This window comes from Bubalus bubalis, chromosome 3 (genome assembly GCF_019923935.1).
Source record: "Bubalus bubalis isolate 160015118507 breed Murrah chromosome 3, NDDB_SH_1, whole genome shotgun sequence".
Classification (NCBI taxonomy): Eukaryota; Metazoa; Chordata; class Mammalia; order Artiodactyla; family Bovidae; genus Bubalus; species Bubalus bubalis.
The window spans coordinates 22,640,820-22,666,992 of record NC_059159.1 but is presented as its reverse complement, the minus strand read 5'-3'; the positions used below and the strand labels follow the sequence as shown (position 1 = coordinate 22,666,992).

At 45.5% G+C, this 26,173-nt stretch overlaps 1 protein-coding gene across 3 annotated transcripts; it reads left to right on the top strand.

Moving 5' to 3' along the window:
• The first annotated feature begins 10,140 nt into the window (after nucleotides 1–10,140).
• On the top strand, nucleotides 10,141–22,275 carry MSL1 (MSL complex subunit 1). Of its 3 annotated transcripts, none has more exons than XM_006068599.4 (9): nucleotides 10,141–11,254; nucleotides 13,756–13,979; nucleotides 15,031–15,413; nucleotides 17,320–17,367; nucleotides 17,820–17,884; nucleotides 18,519–18,586; nucleotides 18,987–19,111; nucleotides 19,278–19,350; nucleotides 19,743–22,275. In XM_006068599.4, the coding sequence occupies exons 1-9, from the start codon at nucleotides 10,487–10,489 to the stop codon at nucleotides 19,831–19,833; spliced, it is 1,845 nt and encodes a 614-aa protein (XP_006068661.3). In that variant the 5' UTR covers nucleotides 10,141–10,486; the 3' UTR covers nucleotides 19,834–22,275. The 3 variants fall into 3 exon arrangements, with proteins under 3 accessions (XP_006068661.3, XP_006068662.3, XP_044794935.2); XM_044939000.2 differs by lacking the exon at nucleotides 10,141–11,254 and adding an exon at nucleotides 12,427–12,709; XM_006068600.4 differs by lacking the exon at nucleotides 17,320–17,367.
• The last annotated feature ends 3,898 nt before the right edge of the window (nucleotides 22,276–26,173 follow it).

Sequence of the window (26,173 nt, the reverse complement as noted above, 5' to 3'; positions counted from 1 at the left end):
AGATAAGCAGAAATCCACTCCCAAGCTTTACTATTAAGAGATGTACTTCCTTAGACCCAATGGCTCTGAGAAGGATCCACAAGGAGCCCCAGGGCTCAGGACCCTGGCAGCTGAACCTCTGCTTCCAGCTACAGGCTTTCTGGAACAGGCAAGACAGGTTCTAAAATAGTTTTCCCCCACCCCCACTTCTCACTACGAACCAGTGTTTAGGATGCCCACCACCTCCAGATTGTGGATGTTTTGCTCTGGCAAGGAAATCCTATTATGGGGATAGGAAATTAGGTGATGGTGACAGAGAATGATAGATGAGCCTTTTGCTTAGCAGAGAGAGAGAGAGCGCGCGAGAGCGAGCGAGCGAGCGAGCAGGCTAAAAAGGATTGGGTGGCTCTCCTGTCCAAAGGGCTTCCCCTTGGCCAAGCCCCACCCCAAAGCCCAGGAAGTCCAGAGCTTGGCACCCAGCCAGGGTGAGAGCATTCCTCCGGACTCTGACAGGCCGTGGGGGATGGTGGTAGTGCTCCTACCGCGAGGATGGGGGAGGGGAAGGAAACGCGCAGGGGAGGAAATGACTTCGGAGGGTAAGAGGTGGGGAACTATTATAGTTCTTGGTCCCACGAGTCCCTTTTAGAAAGAAAGGCTGAGGCTGAATGTCTTCCCAACAGCCATGCGAAGGGTCTGCAGCTTCAGAGCAAATGACCCCTAAGTCACCTCTCTGCTCAGGGTCACCACTGAAGTCCTGAACAGTCCTCTGGAGGCTCTCTGTCTCCGCGTCCCTAACTCTGGGGCTGTGGTTGAGCTCGGGAGACCCCGAGTGGCGAAAATCTGGAATTGCAGCTGGGCTGGGGGAGGAGTCCATCGGGTCTCCCTCAGCCTCTCCACCAGGGCCCCTCCCTTTTCCTGCACTAGGCCCAGAACTCTGGAAATAGCACCTGGTAACGGGAGCGCTGACAGATGCTGAGTTATAGGAGGGCAAGTGTCCTTTACGTTCTAGCTTCATTGCCTTGGAGCTGTTTCGCTTGAAAATAAGTGCCTTAGGACTCCTCCCATTCCCTTCCACACATCTCTCTTTAGTATGCCCCTGGGTAGTGTACCTCTTGGCTACAATGGAAGTCCCCCTGTTTGTGTCCCAAGAGACTTTTAGCCTTTGGGTTATCTACTATTCATGACCTCTATGACTCTGGAGGGACAAATGGCACCCGACTATTCTGATTTTAAATTTACCCTTCCTTTTCTGAGCACTGCTTAATGTACAACCCTTTCTCCTAGTCAGCCTTCAGTCACATACCTTCCATTACCCCAATTCCTACCCAAACCCTCAGTCTCACATCTTACCTGGGGAAAAGGAGTGGAGAAGAAAATGGACAAAGTCTTTGTGAGAATTTTTCCCAAGGAAAACGGTTCCCTCTGTTTAGCTTCACTTGAAGAATTGATGCTTTTGAACTGTGGTGCTGGAGAAGACTCTTGAGAATCCCTTGGACTGCAAGGAGATCAAACCAGTCAATCCTAAAGGAAATCAGTCTTGAATATTCATTGGAGGGACTGATGCTGAAGCCGAAGCTCCAATACTTTGGCTACCTGATGTGCAGAACTGACTCATTGGAAAAGACCCTGATGCTGGGAAAGACTGAAAGCAGGAGGAGAAGGGGACAAGAGAGGATGAGATGGTGGATGGCATCACCGACTTGATGGACATGAGCAAGCTCCGGGAGTTGGTGCTGGACAGGGAAGCCTGGCATGCTGCAGTCCAAGGAGTTGCAAAGAGTGGGACACGCCTGAGCGACTGAACTGGCTAGCTTTTCCTGGTTAGTCCCCTTGCTCTGCATCAAACCTTCCCACTGGACTGATTTTTACTGTCCTGCCCTCCCCTTTCCTCCAACATGATCTTCCAGAACATGATCTTCCAGGGCTCTACCCATCCTGGGCAAATGTTCTCAACACTGGGAGAGGATTCTGCATTCTGGAAATAATTTTCAGCTTGAGGAAACAGCCCATAGAGGAAGAACTGTTTTCAGTGTTGTTGGGGAAAGGGAGGTGATGGAGGAGGCCACAAACTGAAGGCTCACTCTAGGAGAGGTCACGTTCCCGTTATCCGGCACATAATTAAAGAACTCAGCTGGTATTCGGGGATCTCCGAGAGCTCTGCCAACATCGTGAAGAACTCTAGGGGAAATCAAGCACAGGTAGTCAAGTTTGCAGCTAGGGATTAAAACTCTACCTAACTCCTCCTCCAAAACAATTTCCTTTCACGACATCCCTCCTCTTGAATTTGCCTCATCTTTTAGTTGTATGATCCTTAAAGCTATCAGCCAGGGAGTTACGTGGGTTTGAAATAATCTTAAGTAGAGGCAGCAACAGCCCCCTTTTGCACTCCAGCCCTCAGTCAGCTTTCCTCTCCTCCCCATGCTGCTGCTCCACATTCTCCCTGAAGGGGGCACTTTTGTTCAGTCGTTAAAAGTCCTTTTGCCAGCGAAAAAGGAGCCGAAGAAGGAAATGTTACAATTGGTCACGTGTTGGGGGGGGGGGGGTGTCCTCGCAGAGGTTTCTGGGAAGGGAAGGGAGGTCCACGTGGAGTGGGCGGGACTCGCTGAAAGTTTTGGCGGGGCTGGCAAAGGGAGAAAAATACCCGAATTTGAGTTGTGATTTTATTTGGGAAAAAAAAAAAAAAAAAAAAAAGGCAGCAGAGAGGGTGGAGGGTGTGTCCTGCGGAGAGGCCCCCGCGGAGGGGAGAACGGGAGCGGCACGCAAGCATCCTGCTCGCGGAAGCCTGGAGCGCAGGGCAGGGTTTTTGCCAGAAAGAGCTCTGGGCCGGTGCCGAGCTTCAGAGCCGGAAACTTCTGTGGCTCCATGCTGGTTCCCCATCCCCCAATACTCAAGAAGGGAAAGGTAGCCTCTCCACCCGTGGTCTCATTTCGGTGCCCTGTGGAGCTGGGCTATTGCCAGCTACGCAGCCCCAGTCTTTATTTACCTTTCCGAGAGCCTCAGGAAGCTGCAGAGATGAATCTTCTCTTTCTGGGAAGAAGCCAAAGCAAGTCTCTTTTTACTACTTAGTTCTACCCCACTATTAGTAGGGAAAGGCAACTTCATGCAGTCTTAAAGGTGATCTATTTCTTTTCTTTTTTTTTTTTTTTGGTCTGGGGAAACCAGGACCCAGACTGGTAAAAGGGCTTGCTACATGGTCTTTCCACACTATAGGCTTTCCAGTCAAAGAATGTAGGTCATGGAAATGGGATTCCGTCATTCCAAAAGTCTTAAGAATAATGGTTGAAGTGTTGGCTTTATCTCCATCCATACACTTAGCCAGAGGGCAAATGGAAATGGTCACTATCCCATTAGGGATTAAATAGGCAGAGAACTGTTTAGGGACTTGATTTATGGGTCCTATGGTTTACCTCAGGCTCCTTCTCAAGCCAGCAGGTCTACTCTCTCCCTCTTGGTCTTTAGTCTTTGGTATCTTATGTCCTTATATGTCCTAGTTTAGGGATTATCACAGTTTAAAACCTAATGATAGGGCTTCCCTGGTGGTTCAGTGATAAAGAATCCGCATGCCAATGCAGAAGACACAGGATCCATCCCTGATCTGGGAAGACCCCACATGCCTCAGAACAACTAAGCTAACGGGCCACATCTGTTGAGCCTTGCCACAGTCGGAGAGCCACAACTACTGAAGCCCAGGAGCCCTAGAGCCTATGCGCAGTAACAAGAGAAGCTTTCATAATGAGGAACCTGTGCACTGTGACTAGAATAGCCCCCACTCTCTCCAACTAAAGACCCAGTACAGCCAAAATAAATAAATACGATTAGTTAAAAAAAAAACTAATGGTTTCGAAGCAAAAATTCTCTTCCTTTTTAGAGAGCTTCTCTTCCCAAGTTTCAGTTTTCTGGTAGTTTATTCACCTCATCCTATGAATTGAGATGAAGGAGATCAGACATCAAATTCAAAATTCCAGCCTTTTGGGGGAGAAAAGCATGTTTACTTAGTCTGAAGCAGTGAAATCCTAGATTTTGGATTTCAGTGCTGTAAAGTTTTCAGGGAAAAAAAAAATGTAGGGAACTGATGTAGGATTGCCAGCTTTTTATTTTGCCAAGTAAGGACATTAAAAAAACTACCACTACCAATTGCTGTGTACTATCATCATCATTTTAGAAAGGTACATTTAAACATTTGCAAAATAGGAAGTATGTGATCTCTGAGTAAGTGACACTATTAAGCCACCCTGCCTTAAATTTTGGTTTCGCTGGTGGCTCAGACAGTAAAAATCAGCCTGCAATGTGGGAGACCTGGGTTTGATACCTGGGTTGGGAAGATCCCCTGGAGGAGGGCATGGCAACCCACTCGAGTATTCTTTCCTGGAAAATCCACATGGAGAGAGGAGCCTGGCATTAAATTTACATGGGTGCATTTGTTATTTGTAGAAGTATTTATTTATCTTTGTTTGCACTGGGTCTTCATTGCTGTGTACAGGCTTTCTCTAGTTGTGACAAGTGGGGGCTACTCTTTCTTGAGACGCTCAGGCTTCTTTTTGCAATGGCTTCTCTTGTGGTGCACACCCTCAGTTGCTTTGAGGCATGTGGAATTTTCCTGGACCAGGGATCGAACCTGAGTCCCCTGCATTGGCAGCTGGTTTCTCATCCACTGTACCACCAGGGAAGTCCTATTTGTAAACTTTCAAATAATGGCCATTCTGACTGGTTTGAGGTGGTGCTCCATTATAATTTGATTTGCATTTCTCTAATAATTCAGCTAAGTATTTTTGAATATTGAAAATCTAAAGTAGTATTTCACATAACATGAAAATGTATGAAATTCGAACTTCAGTGTCCATAAATAAAATTTTGTAACATGGTAGGAATGTGATCACTGCTTGCGGTATTCACACCAGAGCCTTTGCTTTCAAACAGTGAATCTGCAACCTGTCATTCCCTCTAAATCCCCATACCAGTGGTACCTTAACCATCAGCCACCATTTGTTCATTTACAGTCTTTTGTGCTGCAACAGCAGAGTTGAATAGTGCAAGAAATTCCACTGCTGTCAAAGCCTAAAATATTTACTATCTGGTTCTTGAATAATAGGTCCTGATATAGACACCAATGTAGTGTTTTTCAGACTTAAGGTGAATCAGAATCATCTGGTGCACTTGTTAAAACACATACTGCTTAATCCCACCCAGAGTTTCTGATTCACTATGTCTAGGGTGGGACCCACGGAGAAGGCAATGGCGCCCCACTCCAGCACTCTTGCTTGGAAAATCCCATGGATGGAGGAGCCTGGTAGGCCGCAGTCCATGGGGTCGCTGAGTTGGACACGACTGAGCAACTTCACTTTCACTTTTCACTTTCATGCACTGGAGAAGGAAATGGCAACCCACTCCAGTGTTCTTGCCTGGAGAATCCCAGGGACGGGGGAGCCTGGTGGGCTGCCATCTATGGGGTCGAACAGAGTTGGACATGACTGAAGTGACTTAGCAGCAGCAGCAGCAGATTGGGACCCAAGAATTTGCATTTCGAACAAGTTCCCAGGTAATGCCAGTCCAGGAGATTTGGTCTTGTTCAGTCACTCAGTTGTGTCACTCTTTGCAACCCTATGGACTGCAGCACGCCAGGCTTCCCTGTCCTTCACTATCTCTGTTTGCTTGAACTCACATTCATTGAGTCAATGATGCCATCCAACCATCTCATCCTGTCACCCCCTTATCCTCCTGCCCACCCCATCTTTCCCAGCATCAGGGTCTTTTCCATTGAGTCAGTTCTTTCAATCAGGTGGCCGGCATATTGGAGCTTCAGCATCAGTCCTTCCAGTGAATAGTCAAAGTTGATTTCCTTTAGGATTGACTGGTTTGATCTTCTTGCTGTCGAAGGAACTCTCAAGAGTCTTCTCCAGCACCACAGTTCAAAAGCATCAATTGTTTGGTGCTCAGCCTTCTTTATGGCCCACCTCTCACATCTGTACACAACTACTGGCAAAAAGCATAGCTTTGACTAATAATGGGAGTTTGTTGGATAATTCCATGGACAGAGGAGCCTAGTGGGCTGAAGTCCATTGGTCACAAAGAGTTGGACGTGACTGAGCGACTAACATTTGGTCTAGTGAGGAACAGAACAGGGAATTTGTTCATGGAACAAATCCTGGTCTTAGAAGTCGACCACAAAGTCCTCCTTCTCCCTCATGCCCTCCTCACTGTTTCTATTGATTACAAAGAAAGTGAAAATTTAGTCGTGCAGTCTTGTCTGACTCTTTCTGACTCCATGGACTGTAGCCCACCAGGCTCCTCCGTCCACAGGATTTTCCAGGCAAGAGTACTGGAGTGGGTTGCCATTTCCTTCTCCACTTGATTACAAAGTTCTTTAAAATAATAATGCGAAAACTAGATTCTCAAGCCTTATATTAACCATTTATCATCTCTCACTTGAACTAATAGCCTGCAAGTTGGTCTCCTGCCTTCAGTACAAACATATATTAGTTTTCAAAAACACAAATCTGATTATTCCTCACTTTGCTGGAAATCTTTCAGTGTTTCACCTTGGCTGATAAATCAGTTGTCTCAAGTCCCTCAGAGAGGGATTGGTTCCAAAATCCTGCTCAGGACACCAAAATCCTCGAATGCTCAAGTCTCTTATATAAAATGGTGTATATTTGCATATAGCCTATGCATATCCTCTAAGTCATCTCTAGTTACTTACAATACCTAACACAATGCAAATGATATGTAAATCATTGTTGGGCTTGTAGCAAATTCAAGTTTTGCTTCTTGGAACTTTCTGGAATTTTTGTTCCTGAATATTTTCAACTTGCAGTTGGTTGAACCTGTAGGTGTGGAACCTGTGCATGTGGAGGGTTGACTGTATCCATTTCTTAACTGGGCCTTCAGACCTCAATAATCTGGTCTCAATATACCTCGCCTGTTTTATCGCCTATACTCCCCACTATCCAAGCTAAAGTCCAGTCGACTTCTCCATTTACTCCAATACATCCTTTTATCCCAGGTATCTGCAATGTTCTCAACTCTGAAATGTCCTCCTATGGCCTCAACCTTTAACACCCACTTCAGTTGTCACTTCCTCAGTTCCCTCCAAATAGTATGTTCTATCTTCTCTGTGCTTCTAGACAACTTTTTTCTTCCCTAGGTTTCACTATTTACACCCTATTAATAAGGCTGTCACTGTCAACCAAGCTAAAGGTCAAGGGTAGAGGCTTTCTCTTAAATATCTAAACACTTCATTTACTCAGTGAATATTTATTAACTGCCTACTTTAGGCCAGATATATTTCTACGGGCTAAGGAGACAGCAGAGAAAGAAAACATAAAGCTCACATTCTAGTGGAAGAGGACAATAAACACAATAAATTACATGTTAGATAGTAATATCTAACATTATCTATTAGGGGCTTCCCTGGTGGCTCAAAGGTTAAAGCATCTGCCTGCAATGTGGGACACCTGGGTTCGATCCCTGGGTCAGGAAGATCCCCTGGAGAAGGAAATGGCAACCCACTCCAGTATTCTTGCCTGGAGAATCCCATGGACGGAGGAGCCTGGTGGGCTACAGTCCACAGGGTCGCAAAGAGTTGGACACGACTGAGCGACTTCACTTCACTTCAGATAGTAATAAGTTTATGAAAAAACTAAAGCAGGAAAGGCCCAGGAAGGAATTTAGAAGAGGTTGTGGGTTTACATAAGATAGCCAGAAAAGAAGGCTTGATGAAAAGACATTTAGTAGAACACGGAAGCAATGAATAGGAAGGTACGTGAATATCTGAAGAAACAGTGACAGGTGGAGAGAATAGCAAGTGAAAGGACCTGAGCAGACCCATGCTGGGTGTGTGTGGACAGCAAAGAGGTGAGTGTGGCAGGAGGGGACTGAGTAAGGGGGAGAGTAGTAGGAATCACCAGATTCTAAAAACCAAAAGGATAATTTTGTTTTTACTCCAAGTCAGATGGGAAGTCATGAGAAAGAACATGTTCTCATATCAGGTTCACTGTGGCTGCTGTGTTGAGAACAGACCTCAGTGGGGGAAGGCAAAGGTTGAAACTGAGGGGCTAATTACAATGTTATTGCAATAAAAAAAAGGTGAGATACGATTATGGCTCAAGGTGGAAGTTGTGGAAACGTTGCAAAGGTGTATGTTTCTGGATATACATATTGAAGAGTAATGGTATTGAAGACTGACTGGATATGAAGTGAGAGAGAGAGGAAGGCTATAGAAGAAACAGGATTTAGATGAGGCAAATTCAGGAGTGTGCTTTTAGACACAAATTTGAAATGCCTATTAGAAGTCCAAGTGGATATGTTTCCTAGGCATCTGAATATATCATTTTGGAGTGAGGGAATGAGCCTAGAAAGAAGATCTAAATTTAGGAGTTGCCAGTATAGAGACTTGGGTTTGATTCCTGGGTCGGGAAGATCCCCTGAAGTAGGAAATGGCAACCCACTCCAGTATTCTTGCCTGAAAAATGGACAGAGGAGCCTAGCAGGTTATATAGTCCTTGCGGTCGCAGAGTCGGACATGAGTGAGCATGTGAGCAGTGTAGAGATGGTACTGAAGGTCTTGACACTGAAAAAGATCACCATATTCTATATGCCTCCTGCCACACATGGCCCCCACTTCACTGGTATCCCTAACTCCAAATACTCCCTTTGCAGATCTGAGGCCATACAGTCTGGCAGAAGAGGGCTGTGGCTCCCTTGGCTTCTTAGCACATTCCCATCCATTCGTTTAAAGTTTGCAGTGCTTCATGCTCTGAGCTCACAGGGCAGAGACACAGTTTCAATTAGAGGTTTTCACATGAGGCCAACTAATGATAGTCATGTCCATACAGACTGGAAAAAAAAAAAATCCCACCTAAACAGAAAAGAAAAATCAATAAAAACTATTTAAAAGTTTTCAAGGAGAAATTCTGTAAGGACTTGTTGGCTAAAGCTGCCTGAAAGTTTAGACAGACACAAAATGAACACAGAGAGGACAAAGTGCTCAGCATACGTTAATACCCTAAAGTATTTCTATTGTCGGTAAAGGTAAAGATCCTTTATTAGACTTCCTTTGCCTCAGTCCTTCATGAACACTCCCAGAAGACGCTAGAAGTGACTTAAGAAGTCTAGGGAGGTGGCCGTTGGGAAAGAACTGTTGGTAGTTGGCAATACTTCATTCTAGGGAGATGGCAACAACTCCCTAGGCAGCAGACATCATGGATTTTCCTCCCTCGGGGTACCAGAGGTCCCCTCCGTTTCTGGTCTGGGTCCCTTAGAGACAAAGAACTTCATTCTCTCCCATACAAGTGTGGGGTTGCTGGGGAGCACAGGGATAGAGGGGTTAGAATTCTATGCCCAGGAAACACCCACAAGCTCAAACAGGAACCTGTATCCTAACTCTGGTCCAGGCGGCGCGCGGGGCCGCGGGGCCCCTCCAGTGAGGGCCAGGCCTGTTGCCAACGTGCCCGGGAAAGGGTTCGCCCAGCGCAGGCCGGGTACATGGAGCACTCGATACACTTCCACGGAGGGCGCATCTGCCTCCCAAAGCCCCCTTCCTTCCTCTCAACTCCACTCTCTCGCGCTTCTCTCTCTCCCGGACCCTCAGCATTCGCCTGCAGCCCGTCGCCGCCCTCGCCCTTTCTTCCCTCCTCCGGACCCTCCCCCGGCTCGCCCCTCCTCCGGCAGCCCACCTTCACCCCGCCGCTCCGCGGGTTCCTCGGTCCTCGCCCCTTATTCCCGGCCTCCCCTCGCCGGCCCCCCGCGCCCGGGGCCCCCGCGGCCCCCTGCCCGCCCTCCTCCAGGCGACAGCGGCCCCTTTCACAATAGCGCGGCCCGCCTCCCTCTTCTCCGCTCCCGGTTCACTCCCGCCTGCTTCTCTCCCGGCGCATGCGCCCTCCGGTCGGCGGCGGCTGCGGCTGTGGCGGCTCCGAGCGGCTCCGTTTTTTTAAAGGGAAACGCTGAGGCGTCGGGGGTGACTGTGGGGGAGGGGGACCCCGAGTCCGGAGACCCCCGGGTGAGGCGACAGACCCTCTCCCGTAGTAGGAGGGCTTTGGGCGGACCCATCCCTCCCACCCCCTCCTGAGGAGGAGGGGGGGGAAAATGGAGGCTCGGGGCGGCTGAGGCGAGCTCCGGGGCGGGGGGCCGGGGCGGGGAAGGGGGGTGTGGGGTGGGGAGACGAGGCGGGCCCGGCCGGGCCAGGGGGGGCTGAAGCGAGCTCCGGGGATGAGCTCGGGGGCGGCTGGGTGCGAGCTTCTGCCTCTGAGGCGAAGGCGGCGGCGGCGGCAGCAGAGGCGGCGGCGAGGCCCCCATGGGCCGGCGGCGGGCCTCAGCCGCGGCCTCCACTTCTCCGCACGCCGGCGGGATGGCGCCCGGGCCCCGGAGGAGCCGCGCTAGCCGAGGCCTGCTGCCGCGCTGCTGAGGCGAGCCCGCCAAACTCCCCTCCCCCTCCTCCGTCCTCGACCCCCCGCACCTCACCCCTTCCCCACCCCCTCCTCCGTCTCGGTCCCCGACGCTGCTCCGGACCACTATGACCATGAGATCCGCAGTGTTCAAGGCGGCCGCGGCCCCTGCCGGCGGCAACCCTGAGCAGCGACTGGACTACGAGCGGGCTGCGGCGCTGGGCGGGCCCGAGGACGAACCTGGGGCGGCCGAAGCCCACTTCCTCCCCCGGCACCGTAAGCTCAAGGAGCCGGGGCCCCCGCTGGCCTCCTCCCAGGGCGGGAGCCCCGCGCCCTCACCGGCCGGCTGCGGCGGCAAGGGCCGGGGCTTGTTACTCCCGGCCGGGGCGGCCCCCGGGCAGCAGGAAGAGAGCTGGGGCGGCTCGGTGCCCTTGCCCTGTCCACCCCCGGCCACCAAACAAGCTGGCATTGGGGGGGAGCCAGCGGCAGCCGGAGCCGGCTGCAGTCCCCGACCCAAGTATCAGGCGGTGCTGCCCATTCAGACGGGCTCTCTCGTGGCGGCGGCCAAAGAGCCTACGCCCTGGGCTGGGGACAAGGGTGGGGCGGCTCCCCCAGCTGCCACCGCCTCGGACCCGGCGGGACCCCCACCACTACCTCTGCCCGGGCCGCCACCCCTCGCGCCCACCGCCGCCGCCGGGACCCTGGCGGCCAGCGAGGGCCGATGGAAGAGTATGAGGAAGAGCCCTCTCGGAGGTGGCGGCGGCTCTGGAGCTTCCAGTCAGGCCGCCTGCCTCAAACAGATCCTTCTGCTGCAATTGGACCTCATCGAACAGCAGCAGCAGCAGCTGCAGGCCAAGGAAAAGGAGATCGAGGAGCTGAAGTCAGAGAGAGACACGGTACGGGAAGGGTTAATCTGCTTTCGGGACGAGGAGCGAGTTGTGCGCATGCTCGGGGGAAGGGGGCTGTAGGAGGTTAAGGTATCCCTGAGTTAGGGGTAAGGAGGTCGGCCACCAGCAAAGGAGTCTTCTCAGTTGCTGGGTCCTTGGGAGCCAGGCTCACAGACACGTTGGGTTTGAGGGAAGGGTTAAAGGGCAACCTCCCAGGAGGAGGGGGAGGGGAGGTTTCAGGTGCCAAAGGGTTAATTTAAAATGACAGCCCCAGACTTGTGGGAAAGACGTTGAGTGGGAAAGACGTTGAGTGGGAAAGACCTGATTTGTGAGGGGTTGAAAAATGAAAAGGTGGGATGCATATGTGGTTGCTTTATGGAAGGAGTTAAAGAGCTTTGCGTTAGAAATGCATTCTGGAGGAGAGGGCCATAGCAGCTGTTGCTCTAAGCACTGCTGTAGCATCTTTATCTAGATAGAGTAGTAGACCTTTTCATTGGCAGAGGGGTTGGGGTGACTCACAGTGGAATCCTGTTTTAGCTTTTTAAAATGATATTAGGAGAATCATCACCTTTGATTTCAGACAGTTTTTCTTTTGTTTTAATAGGAATCTGAGTTATAAAACATGACCTACTGACCAGCTCCCTTGTATAAGCATGGTGTTTAGAAACTGGAAGGGTTTTAAGGCATAAGGGGAAATTAAGCTTATTAAATGCATTAAGTAGACCAAAATTTTTCCCCCTACATTAGAATCTTAAGATGTAGGGAAGTCATTTATTATTTCTTTGTACTTCTGAGGAGCATGACTATATAGGCTTGTTTTATTTTATTTTATTACCCTTGTAGCAGTAGTTAAGGGCACCTGATGTGTTAAAACATACTCCAGATATCAGGAAAGCTGTGGTGGTGGGATATTATAGTGCTAGCATACCTTACAGCTGCCTAAAAATAAACATGGTTTCTACAATTGTTGTGTTCAGGCTGCAGCAGTCTCTGTCTCTCCTCTCTCTCCCTCCCTCTCTCTCTCTGGCGTTGTGTGCGCCAAGGGCTGAGCAAGGGAGCAGAGGGCTATTCATTTTGTTTGCTTTCCAAATGAATCTCTTCAGGCAGCAACTGTTTTATTAGAGAATGCATTCTGCAAGGTGGGATGGGAGCTGGGGCCGGTCTCATTAAAATATTTCATGGTGTTGATTTGTGGAAGTTACTCAATATGGAGGTGGCACTGCTCAGCTACTGTACTGCAGTCTAGGGGTGTGATGGTACTGTAATTACAACACATCATGTCCTGACTTGGGGGGGGGAGTCGGGAGAGGACGACCAGTGAAGGAGAAGAAATCAAGGAAATGTCATCCACAAACAAACGTGTTTAAGTAACGTTAAAGCTGTGAATCAAAACAGAAGGAGATGAAATGAGAGTGTGGCTGACAGGGGCTCTCTGCTGATTGTGGTTTCTGCTCAGTTCCTGAGGTAATGGCCCTTTTGCAGATTTTCCTAGGCAGGAAAAGTGGGGTGAGTTAAGGATAGAGTGTCAGTCTGAACTTGGCATTCACTGCCTCTGTTGTGTATTGCAGTCTTAGTGTTGCTTAAGCTTGTTTCTCTTATTCCAGTTGTTATTTGGCCTCATGAGATCTGTGCAGCTAAGTGGATGTAATGAAGTCAACATTAATATCACTGTCTAACCCAAATAAAATTCTTGTTATAGAGTATAGGTAGCACAGTTGGCATCTTTTCTCAGAACATTTTAATGTGAAATTTTCAATGATAATAGACTTCCATTTTGTGTTTGATCATGTGGTCCTCCCTTTAATTATTAGAGTCAAAACACTTTTCAATATTTAAATAAATAGGTGTAAGTTTTTCTGTTATCTCAAATGCAAAGCAATATGTGTATTTGATGATTGATGGGACTTATGGGTACTGGTTCTTTTTATAAGTTTTCCAAATTGAGTGTTCACATTTTAGGTGGCACCTCCCCACCCTACCGTACCCCCTTTCAAATAACATTGCAATCCCTAGCGGCACTGTGATTGTGTGAGCTTTTAATTCTGTCTCAATGCACTGTCTGCACTTTGCCCTCGTGTGGAGCATTTTTGAGTGGAAGTAGAGAGGATAGTGTTTGGAGAACTTCAGGGCCTCCTAAAAGAACATTAAGGTTAATTCTGGAAACTCCCAAACTGACTTGGAGCCACATGTTAGCAGTAGCAGAGACCATGCCATTTAAAAGGCATGTTGTGGCCTCTCCCGGTGAAGAGGATTTTTTTTCAGAAGAATGAACTACAGATTCCCCATGTCCCTCCCCAACTACATTAGCTCCTAAAATTAACCAGTGTACCTTGTCTTCTCTATTGTGATTAAGAAAATCTATTCAGATTATGTCTGCCTGTTAAAAATAAGTTGAATTGTTGTGGTTCATGAAAAGAGGCAGAAGACCAGACTGATTCCAGAATGGGGATAAGTACCTGTGTTTAATTTTTCTGTTTTTTAAGTCTGCATTTTGCCACTCTCTTTTTTAGCTCCTTGCTCGGATTGAACGTATGGAAAGGCGGATGCAGCTGGTAAAGAAGGATAACGAGAAAGAAAGGCACAAGCTGTTTCAGGGCTATGAAACTGAAGAAAGAGAGGAAACGGAGCTATCGGAGAAAATTAAACTGGAGTGCCAGCCGGAGCTTTCTGAGACACCCCAGACTCTGCCTCCCAAGCCTTTCTCCTGTGGGCGGAGTGGAAAGGGACACAAAAGGTGTGCTGATAACTTTGTTACACTGTCTGGACTTGAGGTCACTTGTTTGCAGTGACTGAGAGTAAGGGATGAGGACTTATGAATTAGTTTTAATACAACTGTATCTTGAATCACGAGGTCTTCTGCACTGAGAAACTGAAACATCCTTGTGTGGGCTATAAAAGTGTGTTAGGAACATTTTGGCCACAGTAATAATTATAGAATGCAGTATACATCATAAAGAGAATGGGCAGCAAATGTGACAGCTGAATTTCTTAAAACTATAGCCCTTCACTTCAAGTTAGGAAGTATTAAATTACTTCATTGCGTTAGACACTGGTAGATGTTAAAAATGTAAGCTCTAAAAAAAAAAAGTAAGCTCTAACTGTCCTTGGACTCGAAGAGATTAGTCTAGCTATAAGATAGCATACATTTTGAAAACTCAGAATTCAATATGCAGATGGACAACAGTGATATAGACTATTAAGAGATTAATTATCGTGTGTTAGAATAGTGAAAGTTTAAGGAGGAAATGGATCTTGAAAAAGTATAGAACTTAGGTTGGTAAAAAAGGAAAGGAGATGACATTCTTGAAGTGTGCGTGTGTGTGTGCGTGTGTGTGTGTGTGTGTAGACTGGTGGGAGAAAGAGAATCAGAAGATAGCAAGAAAAAAATGGTTGTAATTAACATGGTATAGGAATAGGGGGGTGGGATAAGACTGGCATCTGGTTGACAGGAGTGAAATAGACCACAGAGTAGAGGCATCTGATGTTAGCTAAAGGATCTTGAATAAAATAGGAACCTTTTTACATTTAGTAGTAAATAGAATAGTAGTAGAGGTGCTTAAGCATGGAAACTCACTTGTTCAACAAACGTTTACTAAAGGCTTATTATACATACGGTTAAGCATGAGGCTGTTCCTGCTCATGACAGCCAAGTGAACCCAGATATTTAGATACTTGAATACTGGTCATTTTGGTGCAAGCTAGTTCTCTTGCCCGAAAATGTAATCAAATCAGATTTTATTCAAGAGTCAATAAAATTCTATAATGTTTTCTTCCCTATCTAATAGGAAATCCCCATTTGGAAGTACAGAAAGAAAGATTCCTGTTAAAAAGCTGGCTCCTGAATTTTCAAAAGTCAAAACAAAAACTCCTAAGCACTCTCCTGTTAAAGAGGAACCCTGTGGTTCCTTATCTGAAACTGTTTGTAAACGTGAATTGAGGAGCCAAGAAACTCCAGAAAAGCCCCGGTCTTCAGTGGACACCCCGCCAAGACTCTCAACTCCCCAGAAGGGACCCAGCATCCATCCCAAGGAGAAAGCCTTCTCAAGTGAGATAGAAGATTTGCCGTACCTTTCCACCACAGAAATGTATTTGTGTCGTTGGCACCAGCCTCCCCCATCACCGTTACCATTACGGGAATCCTCTCCAAAGAAGGAGGAGACTGTAGCAAGTAAGGCATAGAGAACACTTGCTCTTATACCCTAGTGGTGGCGGTCAAGCTAACAAGTGTGAAAATGCCTTTGGCATTTTTAAAAAAGTGCAATCAATAAAGCAGAGTTCTGTCAAGAATGAGTAAGTTAACAGCCAGAGACAGACACTGTGCAGGCATTGCAAATAGATGGAATTACAGCAAAATGTGCTCAATGTATTTGCCTGCTTACAACACTGGGAGATGTGTTTGCCAGTAAGTTGCTCATCACAAGAGCACCAGACTTGGGGGTGTAATCTCCGGCAACTTGCATGCCCTCTGAAAGAAGGGTTTTCTGTGCTGTGAAATGCATAGAACTTATACTTTGCCATGCACGACTGTTCCTGCAATTGATACTGTGTGAAACCTGGGAGGGTGGTCTTTGGGTGTTCTCAGGGGCCAATGGTAATTTTTGGGCTGGGGAGCCAGCTTGGGGTGGGGAATTTCACCTGGGCCTCCGCTCTTTAACTATATAAACATTTATCTGTATCTCTGTGTCCCGGTCTGGGGGGCAGGAGGAATCTGCCAAAGACCAACAGTCTTACTATATCTCACTATACTTCACAAAGGTTCTAAATGTGAAGAGTTTACTTGGATTGCAGTAGCCCATTGGTTGTTCATATATTTAAATAAAATGGTCTACAAACTATTTTTCAAACAATAAGGACTATCTTGGGATATCTGAGCTGCTTGGGATGGGTGTGGGGTATGGGACCTTGGTCTTCATTCCCTTTTTGTTCTTCATGGCTTCCATACAGAGATGCTTCCCTATCTCCTACATCAACCAGTAACTGGAATGTGCCTTCAATCGTGTAATGTTAGTCTATGACAGTCACTGTGGGTGCTCCGGGGTGATGGTGGGGAAGCCTTCTTGGATAGAGTCACAGTCCTGAGTTTCTACTGATGTGTCTTGCCCTCGTAGGGCTGGGTATGGGAATCCATTCCAATAAGACAAGAGCATTCTCCAGGCTTTTGTTTGGCTGTTCTGGTGACAAAATCAAGTGGGGAAGATAGATTACTCTTCTTCATTATCTAAAATTCATTAGGCCTTACATTTGAGTACATAGATAGACCAGGACCCTGATCTAGGTTCAGGTTTTTGTTGGTTCAGTCAGTTGAACAGGTTCATCCTTAATGGTTAACCTTCTTGCTGCCATGGCAATGCTGTGTAACAAGAGAAACCGTGAAGCAATTTCCCATCCGGGATTGAGAAATGGCTTGGTCCGGAGCTGTTCTGTGTGACTGGCTGTTTTTGAAAACCCTTTCTGCCGTAGTACAGAAAATTCCAAACACCTCTGATATTGTGGGTCTAGTAGTACAGACAGAGTCTGATTGGGGGGATCCCAGTCCTTTGAGGAGCCTGAGTTGTGAATAAATGTGTGAATCCTTATTCTGGATGCCCCTATTTCAAGAGGAAGTCTCAATGGCTTGTTCTAAGGAAGCCAAAGTCTTTGTGCATGTTGTTCAGGCTGGACCAGCAAGGTAGTTTGTTTGGAGGGAGGAGGGAGCTGTTTAAGAAGACTACATGTGTAAGTTTTGAGAACACTGATCTTTTATTTGAAAAATAGGGTCAACTTTTACTCACCTGCCATGTTCTGAGTTTAAGGTTTGATATCCTTGGCCATCAACTGTTGCAGGGAAACCACCCTAAATAATGAAGAAAAGAAGTCGTCTCAGTGTAAAAAAAAAAAAAGTGGTGGGCTTATTTTCTTTTCTTTTGTCTGTTGTTCCCTCTTCCCCTCCCCCGAGAGAAATTCTCAAAAGAGCAACTCAAAAAAAACAAAATGGCTTCCTAGTGAGAGCATCAGTGATGATCCTTTCCTCCATTTTGGGTATGGGCTTTTTTTCTTTTTACACTGAGATGATTCTTCTTTCCTGCATTATTTAGGGTGTCTGATGCCATCAAGTGTTGCAGGAGAAACTTCAGTCTTGGCTGGTGAGTAGAATAGGAATTATATTGACTGGGCCTGGGGTGGGGGCTGGTGGGATGGTGGATGGTTGGGAGTTGCATCCCCCATCAGTTGGATGGGGGAGAGTGAGATTTCTTGGTATGTGATTACACTATAGACTTCAAAATGACTACAAATTTCAGTTGTTTTTCAGGAACTGCAATAGCATCCATTATATGAATTGTCAGGTATTGGTTTAGGGTTTTTTGTGATCCTGTGTTTGGCAGACTGCAATGGCATTTTAGGTTCTTTCAATACCATAGCGAGGACACTGAATATGGCTTCAGGTGAGGCCATAGAATGGATTCCTATCACTTGGTAACTTTGTCTTATCTGGGGAGAGACTTCTTGTCCTAGTGAATAGTAGGTTGTGTGACCTTGGATTTAAGGGTGGTTCCACCCCTCCTCCCTTTCTTTTTCTTTTTTTTTTTCTTTCCAGTTCCTTCTTGGAGGGACCACTCAGTAGAGCCTCTAAGGGACCCAAATCCTTCAGACCTTTTGGAGGTAGGTACCCAACACCTGTCAGTAGAAGGGAGTGAGAGATAGATAGAAATGGGGGTATAACTTGAATATGTCATCATAACTGTATGGATGGGTTAAATAGAATTCTGAAGCCAGAAGGTAACTTGAGAGATTATCAAGTCCAACTCCTTTGTTGTATAGATGAAAAAACTGAGATCTAAAATGGCTAAGTGATTTATTAAAAAATAAGTAGCTAGTGAATATTCAAAACAGAGCTAGGTTTCATGCTAAGTAGAAAAGTTAGGCATGTACCACTCAGAAACAGAATTATATATTCCAAGCTCATTTGCCTTTTGAAAGCTTGATACTTACTTTAAACTCATACCCTTATAAAGTATAGCGGTAGGGAGGGTTTGTGGCAGTCTGAAGGGTTGTTTCAGTTTTATGTGACTTTCACTTTGGAAAGTTATAGAAATGATTTTGAAATATGGAGATTCTGCAAGGGTAGGAGTGGGGATAGGAATATGTGTTTTGTTGATTTTTGTTACCAGGAGTTTCCCATGATACCCATAGAACTCACAGACTTAGGTGAAAGAGTTTTTATTCCTGGAAACTGGAAATGAGAATACATGTCACACAGTGATAAATAACTTATCAGCTGCTATTCTTTACACAGAACCTGGATGACAGTGTGTTTTCAAAGAGGCATGCAAAACTGGAGCTGGATGAGAAGAGAAGGAAAAGGTGAGGCTAGAGATGTTCACTGTGGGAACAGTTGAGCCTATAGGACTGTGACATCTCTCATCCATGCTGAGGGGAGCCCAGGAGCTCTTAATACTTTTAAATTACTGACTTCCTAATTGATTGAGTATCACAGTTTTGAAGTGGTTATTGTTAAAGATGTTTGGCCTCTTTTTCTTGTGGGGAACACTAACACATGATCCAGACTGCTATACCTAAACAGCTCTTCCCTAATCAAGCAGACAGTTTTCTTTACCCCCTACTTCCCCCCCCCCCCATCCCCTCATCTAGAAGTCTCAGCCAGGATCTCCCTAGCATCTGGATTATATAAGTTGCCTTTATAGAGCAGGTTTTCAGTAATATTGGGTTTGTTTGTTTTCTTTGTCTGGTTTGTTTTTCCCAGATGGGATATTCAGAGGATCAGGGAACAAAGAATTTTACAGCGACTGCAGCTCAGAATGTATAAAAAGAAAGGAATTCAGGAATCTGAGCCCGAGGTTACCTCATTTTTCCCTGAGCCAGATGATGGTAAGTTTTGTTTATCTAAGAGAGTAAGTTTCTCGGAGAAGAAAAAGGGTACAAGGCTCCAGGATACAGCTTGCTCTGAATGAATGTGGTATTTTGGAAGAGGTATAGTTGCTAGATATCTTCCATCTATGTCACTAACAAGGTCCCATCTGGCTTTCTTCCATAGTTGAAAGTTTGATGATTACCCCCTTCTTGCCTGTTGTAGCATTTGGACGACCATTACCAAAACTAACTCCACAGTAAGTATAAAGTTTTTTTCCCTCTTCTCAGGTGGCTTGCACTTCACTTCCCTTTCAGTCTTCATGAAAGCTTCAGTATAAGGTGGAATAGTTGGCTTAGGGATAGCCATGGCTCTTTGACAAGTGAGGCTGCCTGGGCCACTAGCTTTTGCAATGATCAGATTCCCAAGCCAGGAATTAGGAGGATTGCTTTTCGATTTAGAAATAGATTATTCAATCACTTTAATAGCACACCGTTGCTCTGACTTTGAGGCAAGAAAGACACTCCAAACATGGGACTTGGGAGTCAGGGCTAGGAATGGTGAAGGATATACCATCTCTTTGACAGTCTCATGTCCATACCAAATTTCTTCTAGTCTTGCAGGTTGATTTCCTTATTCTTTTTTTGCCAGGAATTTTGAGCTGCCCTGGTTGGATGAGCGTAGCCGATGCAGGTTGGAGATCCAGAAGAAGCAAACACCTCATCGGACGTGTAGGAAATAGCTGTGCTGGCAAGAACCTTCTGTCTTCAGATAGTTGTAGCATGCCATTCCCAGGGAGTGGCAGAGACCTGTATATGTGACCTATGTCCTTATGTATGTTACCATTTGCTGAAAATGCCCTTCCATACTCCCCTGATCTTGGTTTTGTTTTCATCACTCTGATTTCACAAAAACTCTTTCATTGGGCTAATTGTGAATTGTGGAGGGTGATTGGGATTTCTTTTCCCTTTTTGGGGAAATGAGTTCTCAACTTAAATCTATAGGATGGCAGACTTGGAAGCTTCAGGGGTCTGCTTCTTTACATTTGCCTATGTTAAAGGGGTAAAAGGGCTCTCTTCATTAGACTTATGGAAGATGAAGCAACCCCTGCCTTTAGAGTTGTGCCTGCATGGCACTCTTCTCGCCCCGTATACCCTTCCTTATAGTATGGGTATAGTGGTTTTTACCCTAAAACAAAACAAAATTTCACCAGGAGCTTAAGGACCAATGAGGAATAACAAGTGACATGATGAAGCAAGTCATCTTCACAGGGTAGAAAAGATAATGGAGAGTTGGTTGATAAATATCTGAAAACACAGTTGTTGTCTTAAAACTGTTTTGTGATACAGCCATGTGGGAAGGGATGTTTGGCTGTGATTATTTTCTTAAGTTAATGGGTAACTGAATTTCTTTCCCCACCCCTCAAGAATAAAATCTTCTGAAGAGAGAAAGAGGATGGTTAGTCTGGGGCCAGTTATGGCTCTAAACAAAAGCAGTTGGTGTTTGGGAATGGCATGCCAGATCCTGTACAGATGTCTTTGTGTCACATCACCTCTTGAGTATTCCTTAGTTGGGTTTTATCCTTTTAGCTGAGCTCTTGGTGGTGGGTTAGAGATTTAGTGAGGGTGGGGATGTATGTGGAAATATGTGCTTCCTCTGGCTGGCAAATGTCTACATTTTGAAACAAACAGATGTACCTAATGAGCTTCTCCAGTTCATTTTGTAAAAATAGATTTGTATGTGTACCATCTTGGTTCCCCCCTCCCAACCCTCACCTCCCCCATTTTGTTAAAAAATTTCAGGACAGCACTCCAGGCCACTTTGGTCTCAGTGTAAGATCCCTGTAACTATCTGGAAGGAAAATAGAGCCAAGACCTCTGGTCTTAAATATATAGGAATTGCCTTTCTTTAGTCTTCAGGACTATTGTATGAAAACAAGTAGGGGTCTAATCTCCTAGAAGGTAGGGGCTTTTATCCTTGAAGAGAATATGTCCCCAGATTATTAGCACTTTTAGAGGAGAAGCCAAGGTATGTAGGGTGTGTGGCCGGCCCGTCAGTGGAGCATGAGAGAATGGGATACCATTGTGGGAAGGGAAGAAAAAAGTTCCTCAGGGGCCTCCCACTGCTAAAGCTTTTTGTGAGATGTTGGTCTGTGCTCCCTGAGTTTGACTTTTAAAGGAATTACTCGGGCAGCACATGTAGTATTCTTGGATGATCTTGCTGCTCTTATTTCTCCTTTGTGTGTGTGTGTGGCTATGGGTTTTCATTTGTAACTCCATCTGCTTAGGAGAGTGGGCTCTCCACAAGGGAACCTGCTGTGAACTTCTTTGCAGCAAGAATGTAGAGAGAAATAGGACTTATTCCACTAGGGGCTCTCATCTCACACCTTAAGGAGAGGAAGGAGATTTCTAGAAAAACTAGGCCAGATTTTCTTTGTTCTCCATCCTTTTAATGTGGCAAACTGTTTGGCTTTCCTACTCTGACCTATGTTAAAATGTGCCCAAGAAGAAAAAAGACCAGTCAGTCTCTCTTTATTTTATTCCTTGATTCCTCTCAGTTTCTTAATTTTCAGCATTTGTTGGATTCCTTTGGATATGGGTTAGCAGATTTCACCTTTGTTTGTTGCTACCCAAGGGACTTCCCAGATTCTGAACTCAAGTTAGATGAAGAGGAATCCATGAGGTGCTATTTGCCCAGATTTATGTGGATTCTAATTTTCTTGGTTTTCCCTCTACCTAGTATCTCTTTATTTTATTGCCCCCTCTTCTAGATCAATTCTCCTTTGATTTGGATATGTTGAAGTTTTTTTGAGAAGGAGGTTGGAGAGTAGATGAGCTAAGTTCCAAGAGCAAAAAGACAGTGTGTCAGAGTGTGGGGGGAAATTAGTCTTATTTTTTCCCTACATGGGATACAACACTGTGAAATTCAATCTTCAAGTGAAGGCCCTGCCGTTCTCCTAAAACATAGTTCTTTGTTTCTTTCTTTAACAAAGTTTAAGCTAGTGTTAATAAATTAAAAAAAAGAAATTGCTTGTCTGTCTACTTCAGCTTTGTTTTATGCCCATTTCATATTGTTGTCTGTGTTGTAATTCATACTTTTGATACCATTTCTGATGTGTAAAATTGGTTGTCTTGTAAATATCTTATAAAGAGTTCAACTGTAAATAAACTATTGTGGCTGTTAATTTTTGAACTTCTGCTTCAATTTATTAGATTTATTGGGAAGCATTAAACAATTTTGCTTGGATATTTTAAAGGACTAGAAAAAGAAATCCACTTTCACAAAATAGAAAAACACCATTTTCCCTTTTATATGAGATACTAACTTCCATTTGTGTATGTACACAATGTATGTTCCATCTCTCTTTGTCCTGGGTTCTTCCTTACAGATAATGGGCAATTAAAAAAAAAAAAAGAGATGATAGGATGCTTGGTGCCTGGTGTCTAATTAATAAAACCTCAGTTGGAAGGACCTTATAGGTCATGTAGTGTGACCCAAGTACATGATTTCCCTCTGACAACATTCCAGACAAATGAAATCCAGCTTCTTCTCTAACACTTTTTCTCCTGTCCAGTTTTTCCTAAATGTTAGAGAATTCTTCTTGTTGACAAAATCTAACTTCTTGTAACTTGAGCCCACTGGTTCTTGCTTTGCTTTCCAGGGTGACCAAAAAAAAAAAAAAATCAATTCCTCCTTTCCTCATCAGATCAGATCAGATCAGTCGCTCAGTCGTGTCCGACTCTTTGCGACCCCATGAATCGCAGCACGCCAGGCCTCCCTGTCCATCACCAACTCCCGGAGTTCACTCAGACTCATGTCCATCGAGTCAGTGATGCCATCCAGCCATCTCATCCTCTGTCGTCCCCTTCTCCTCTTGCCCCCAATCCCTCCCAGCATCAGAGTCTTTTCCAATGAGTCAACTCTTTGCATGAGGTGGCCAAAGTACTGGAGTTTCAGCTTTAGCATCAGTCCTTCCAAAGAAATCCCAGGGCTGATCTCCTTTAGAATGGACTGGTTGGATCTCGTTGCAGTCCAAGGGACTCTCAAGAGTCTTCTCCAACACCACAGTTCAAAAGCATCAATTCTTCGGCGCTCAGCCTTCTTCACAGTCCAACTCTCACATCCATACATGACACTGGAAAAACCATAGTCTTGACTAGATGAACCTTTGTTGGCAAAGTAATCTCTGCTTTTGAATATGCTATCTAAGTTGGTCATAAGTTTCCTTCCAAGGAGTAAGCGTCTTTTAATTTCATGGCTGCAGTCACCATCTGCAGTGATTTTGGAGCCCAGAAAAATAAAGTCTGACACTGTTTCCACTGTGTCTGGAAGTGGACTCTATTTCCCATGAAGTGATGGGACCGGATGCCATGATCTTCGTTTTCTGAATGTTGAGCTTGAAGACAACTTTTTCACTCTCCACTTTCACTTTCATCAAGAGGCTCTTTAGTTCCTCTTCACTTTCTGCCATAAGGGTGGTGTCATCTGCATATCTGAGGTTATTGAGATTTCTCCTGGCAATCTTGATTCCAGCTTGTGTTTCTTCCAGTCCAGCGTTTCTCATGATGTACTCTGCATATAAGTTAAATAAACAGGGTGACAACATACAGCCTTGACGTACTCCTCAAGTCTGTTGTTTCATGTCCAGTTCTAACTGTTGCTTCCTGACCTGCATACAGATTTCTCAAGAGGCAGATCAGGTGGTCTGGTATTCCCATCTCTTGAAGAATTTTCCAGTTTATTGTGATCCACACAGTCAAAGGCTTTGACATAGTCAATAAAGCAGAAATACATGTTTTTCTGGAGCTCTCTTGCTTTTTCCATGATCCAGCGGATGTTGGCAATTTGATCTCTGGTTCCTCTGCCTTTTCTAAAACCAGCTTGAACATCAGGAAGTTCATGGTTCACATAGTCCCTCAAATACTTTGCTGTGGCAGTTCCAATCTTCATGGTTCACATTCAGAGCTCTTACAATTGTTCCTCAAAAGAATCTTGAATGTTTCAGTTCTCTGGATGAGTGAACAATTTGCTCATGTCCATTTAAAAATTGAATGCAGACCAAACAACTGAAAGGCAAAGTGGCAGACTATCACTTTACTTAGACACTAAATTTGGCAGCCTTACTATATCAATTTACTTTGTGATTGATAGGATCCTCTAGGTTTTTTTTTTTTAACACTTTTTAAATCATATATCCTACATTTTGAGCCCAAGCATTTGGTTTCTGGACCTGTATTTACAAGTTGTCGCATTTGACCACTTGTTTATAACCAGTTGAGCTCTGTTTGGATCCTGACTATCTCTGAAGGCATTCATAATACCGTCTAGTTTCATAATGTCTATAAATTTGGTAAGCATCAGTAGCCCTGACCATATTATTTGTAAAAGCATTACAGGGGGCAGAGTCCTGTGCTATGATAGTGACCTCCCTCGGGTGTATATTATTGTGTACTCCTTTAGGTACACGGTTAGCTCACGCTTCTTGTATGTTTTTTATTATGGTTCAGAGAAAATATACCAATTTTTTTCCTTGCTGAAAAATGTTGCTAAAATCACAGCATTCCGTCATCTACCTGTTTGGCAAGGAAGTCATTTTGGGATATTAAACCAATGCCCGTTCCTATGATTATCTCTTTTTCACTCTCCACTTTCACCTTCATCAAGAGGCTTTTTAGTTCCTCTTCACTTTCTGCCATAAGGGTGGTGTCATCTGCATATCTGAGGTTATTGAGATTTCTCCTGGCAATCTTGATTCCAGCTTGTGTTTCTTCCAGTCCAGCGTTTCTCATGATGTACTCTGCATATAAGTTAAATAAACAGGGTGACAATATACAGCCTTGATGTACTCCTTTTTCTATTTGGAACCAGTGTGTTGTTCCATGTCCAGTTCTAACTGTTACTTCCTGACCTGCATACAAATTTCTCAAGAGGCAGATCAGGTGGTCTGGTATTCCCATCTCTTGAAGAATTCTCCACAGTTTATTGTGATCCACACAGTCAAAGGCTTTGGCATAGTCAATAAAGCAGAAATAGATGTTTTTCTGGAATTCTCTTGCTTTTTCCATGATCCAGCGGATGTTGGCAATTTGATCTCTGGTTCCTCTGCCTTTTCTAAAACCAGCTTGAACATCAGGAAGTTCATGGGAAATAGATGGGGAAACAGTGGAAACAGTGTCAGACTTTATTTTTCTGGGCTCCAAAATCACTGCAGATGGTGACTGCAGCCATGAAATTAAAAGACGCTTACTCCTTGGAAGGAAAGTTATGACCAACCTAGATAGCATATTCAAAAGCAGAGTGCCAACAAAGGTTTATCTAGTCAAGACTATGGTTTTTCCAGTGGTCATGTATGGATGTGAGAGTTGGACTGTGAAGAAGGCTGAGCGCCGAAGAATTGATGCTTCTGAACTGTGGTGTTGGAGAAGACTCTTGAGAGTCCCTTGGACTGCAACGAGATCCAACCAGTCCATTCTGAAGGAGATCAGCCCTGGGATTTCTTTGGAAGGACTGATGCTGAAGCGGAAACTCCAGTACTTTGGCCACCTCATGCAAAGAGTTGACTCATTGGAAAAGACTCTGATGCTGGGAGGGATTGGGGGCAAGAGGAGAAGGGGACGACAGAGGATGAGATGGCTGGATGGCATCACCGACTTGATGGACATGAGTCTGAGTGAACCCCAGGAGTTGGTGATGGACAGGGAGGCCTGGCGTGCTGCGATTCATGGGGTCGCAAAGAGTCGGACACGACTGAGCAACTGATCTGATCTGATCTGATGATTATCTCTAAGTCGGTTCTAAAATTTTAGTAAGATTACCATCTGGCTCAGACAGTAAAGAATCCGCCTGCAATGTGGGAGACCTGGGTTCGATTCCTGGGTTGGGAAGATACCCTGGAGGAGGGCATGGCAACCCGTTCGCGTATTCTTGCTTACAGAATCCCCATGGACACAGGAGCCATATTGGCTACAGTCCATGGGGCCGCCAAGAATAGGACATGGCTGAGCGACTAAGCACATCGTATTAGCCTGCACTTTGAGGGAGGTGATGGCTGGGGTGGGAAGACACATGAAGGGGGAAGAAAT

Excerpts from the sequence above, each read along its gene's own strand:
- MSL1 (XM_006068599.4), top strand. The coding sequence starts at position 10,487 with ATGACCATGAGATCCGCAGTGTTCAAGGCGGCCGCGGCCCCTGCCGGC. Across the intron at positions 15,414-17,319 it reads GAAGGAGGAGACTGTAGCAA|GGTGTCTGATGCCATCAAGT; the intron begins GTAAGGCATAGA and ends TGCATTATTTAG. Across the intron at positions 17,368-17,819 it reads AGAAACTTCAGTCTTGGCTG|TTCCTTCTTGGAGGGACCAC; the intron begins GTGAGTAGAATA and ends TTTTCTTTCCAG.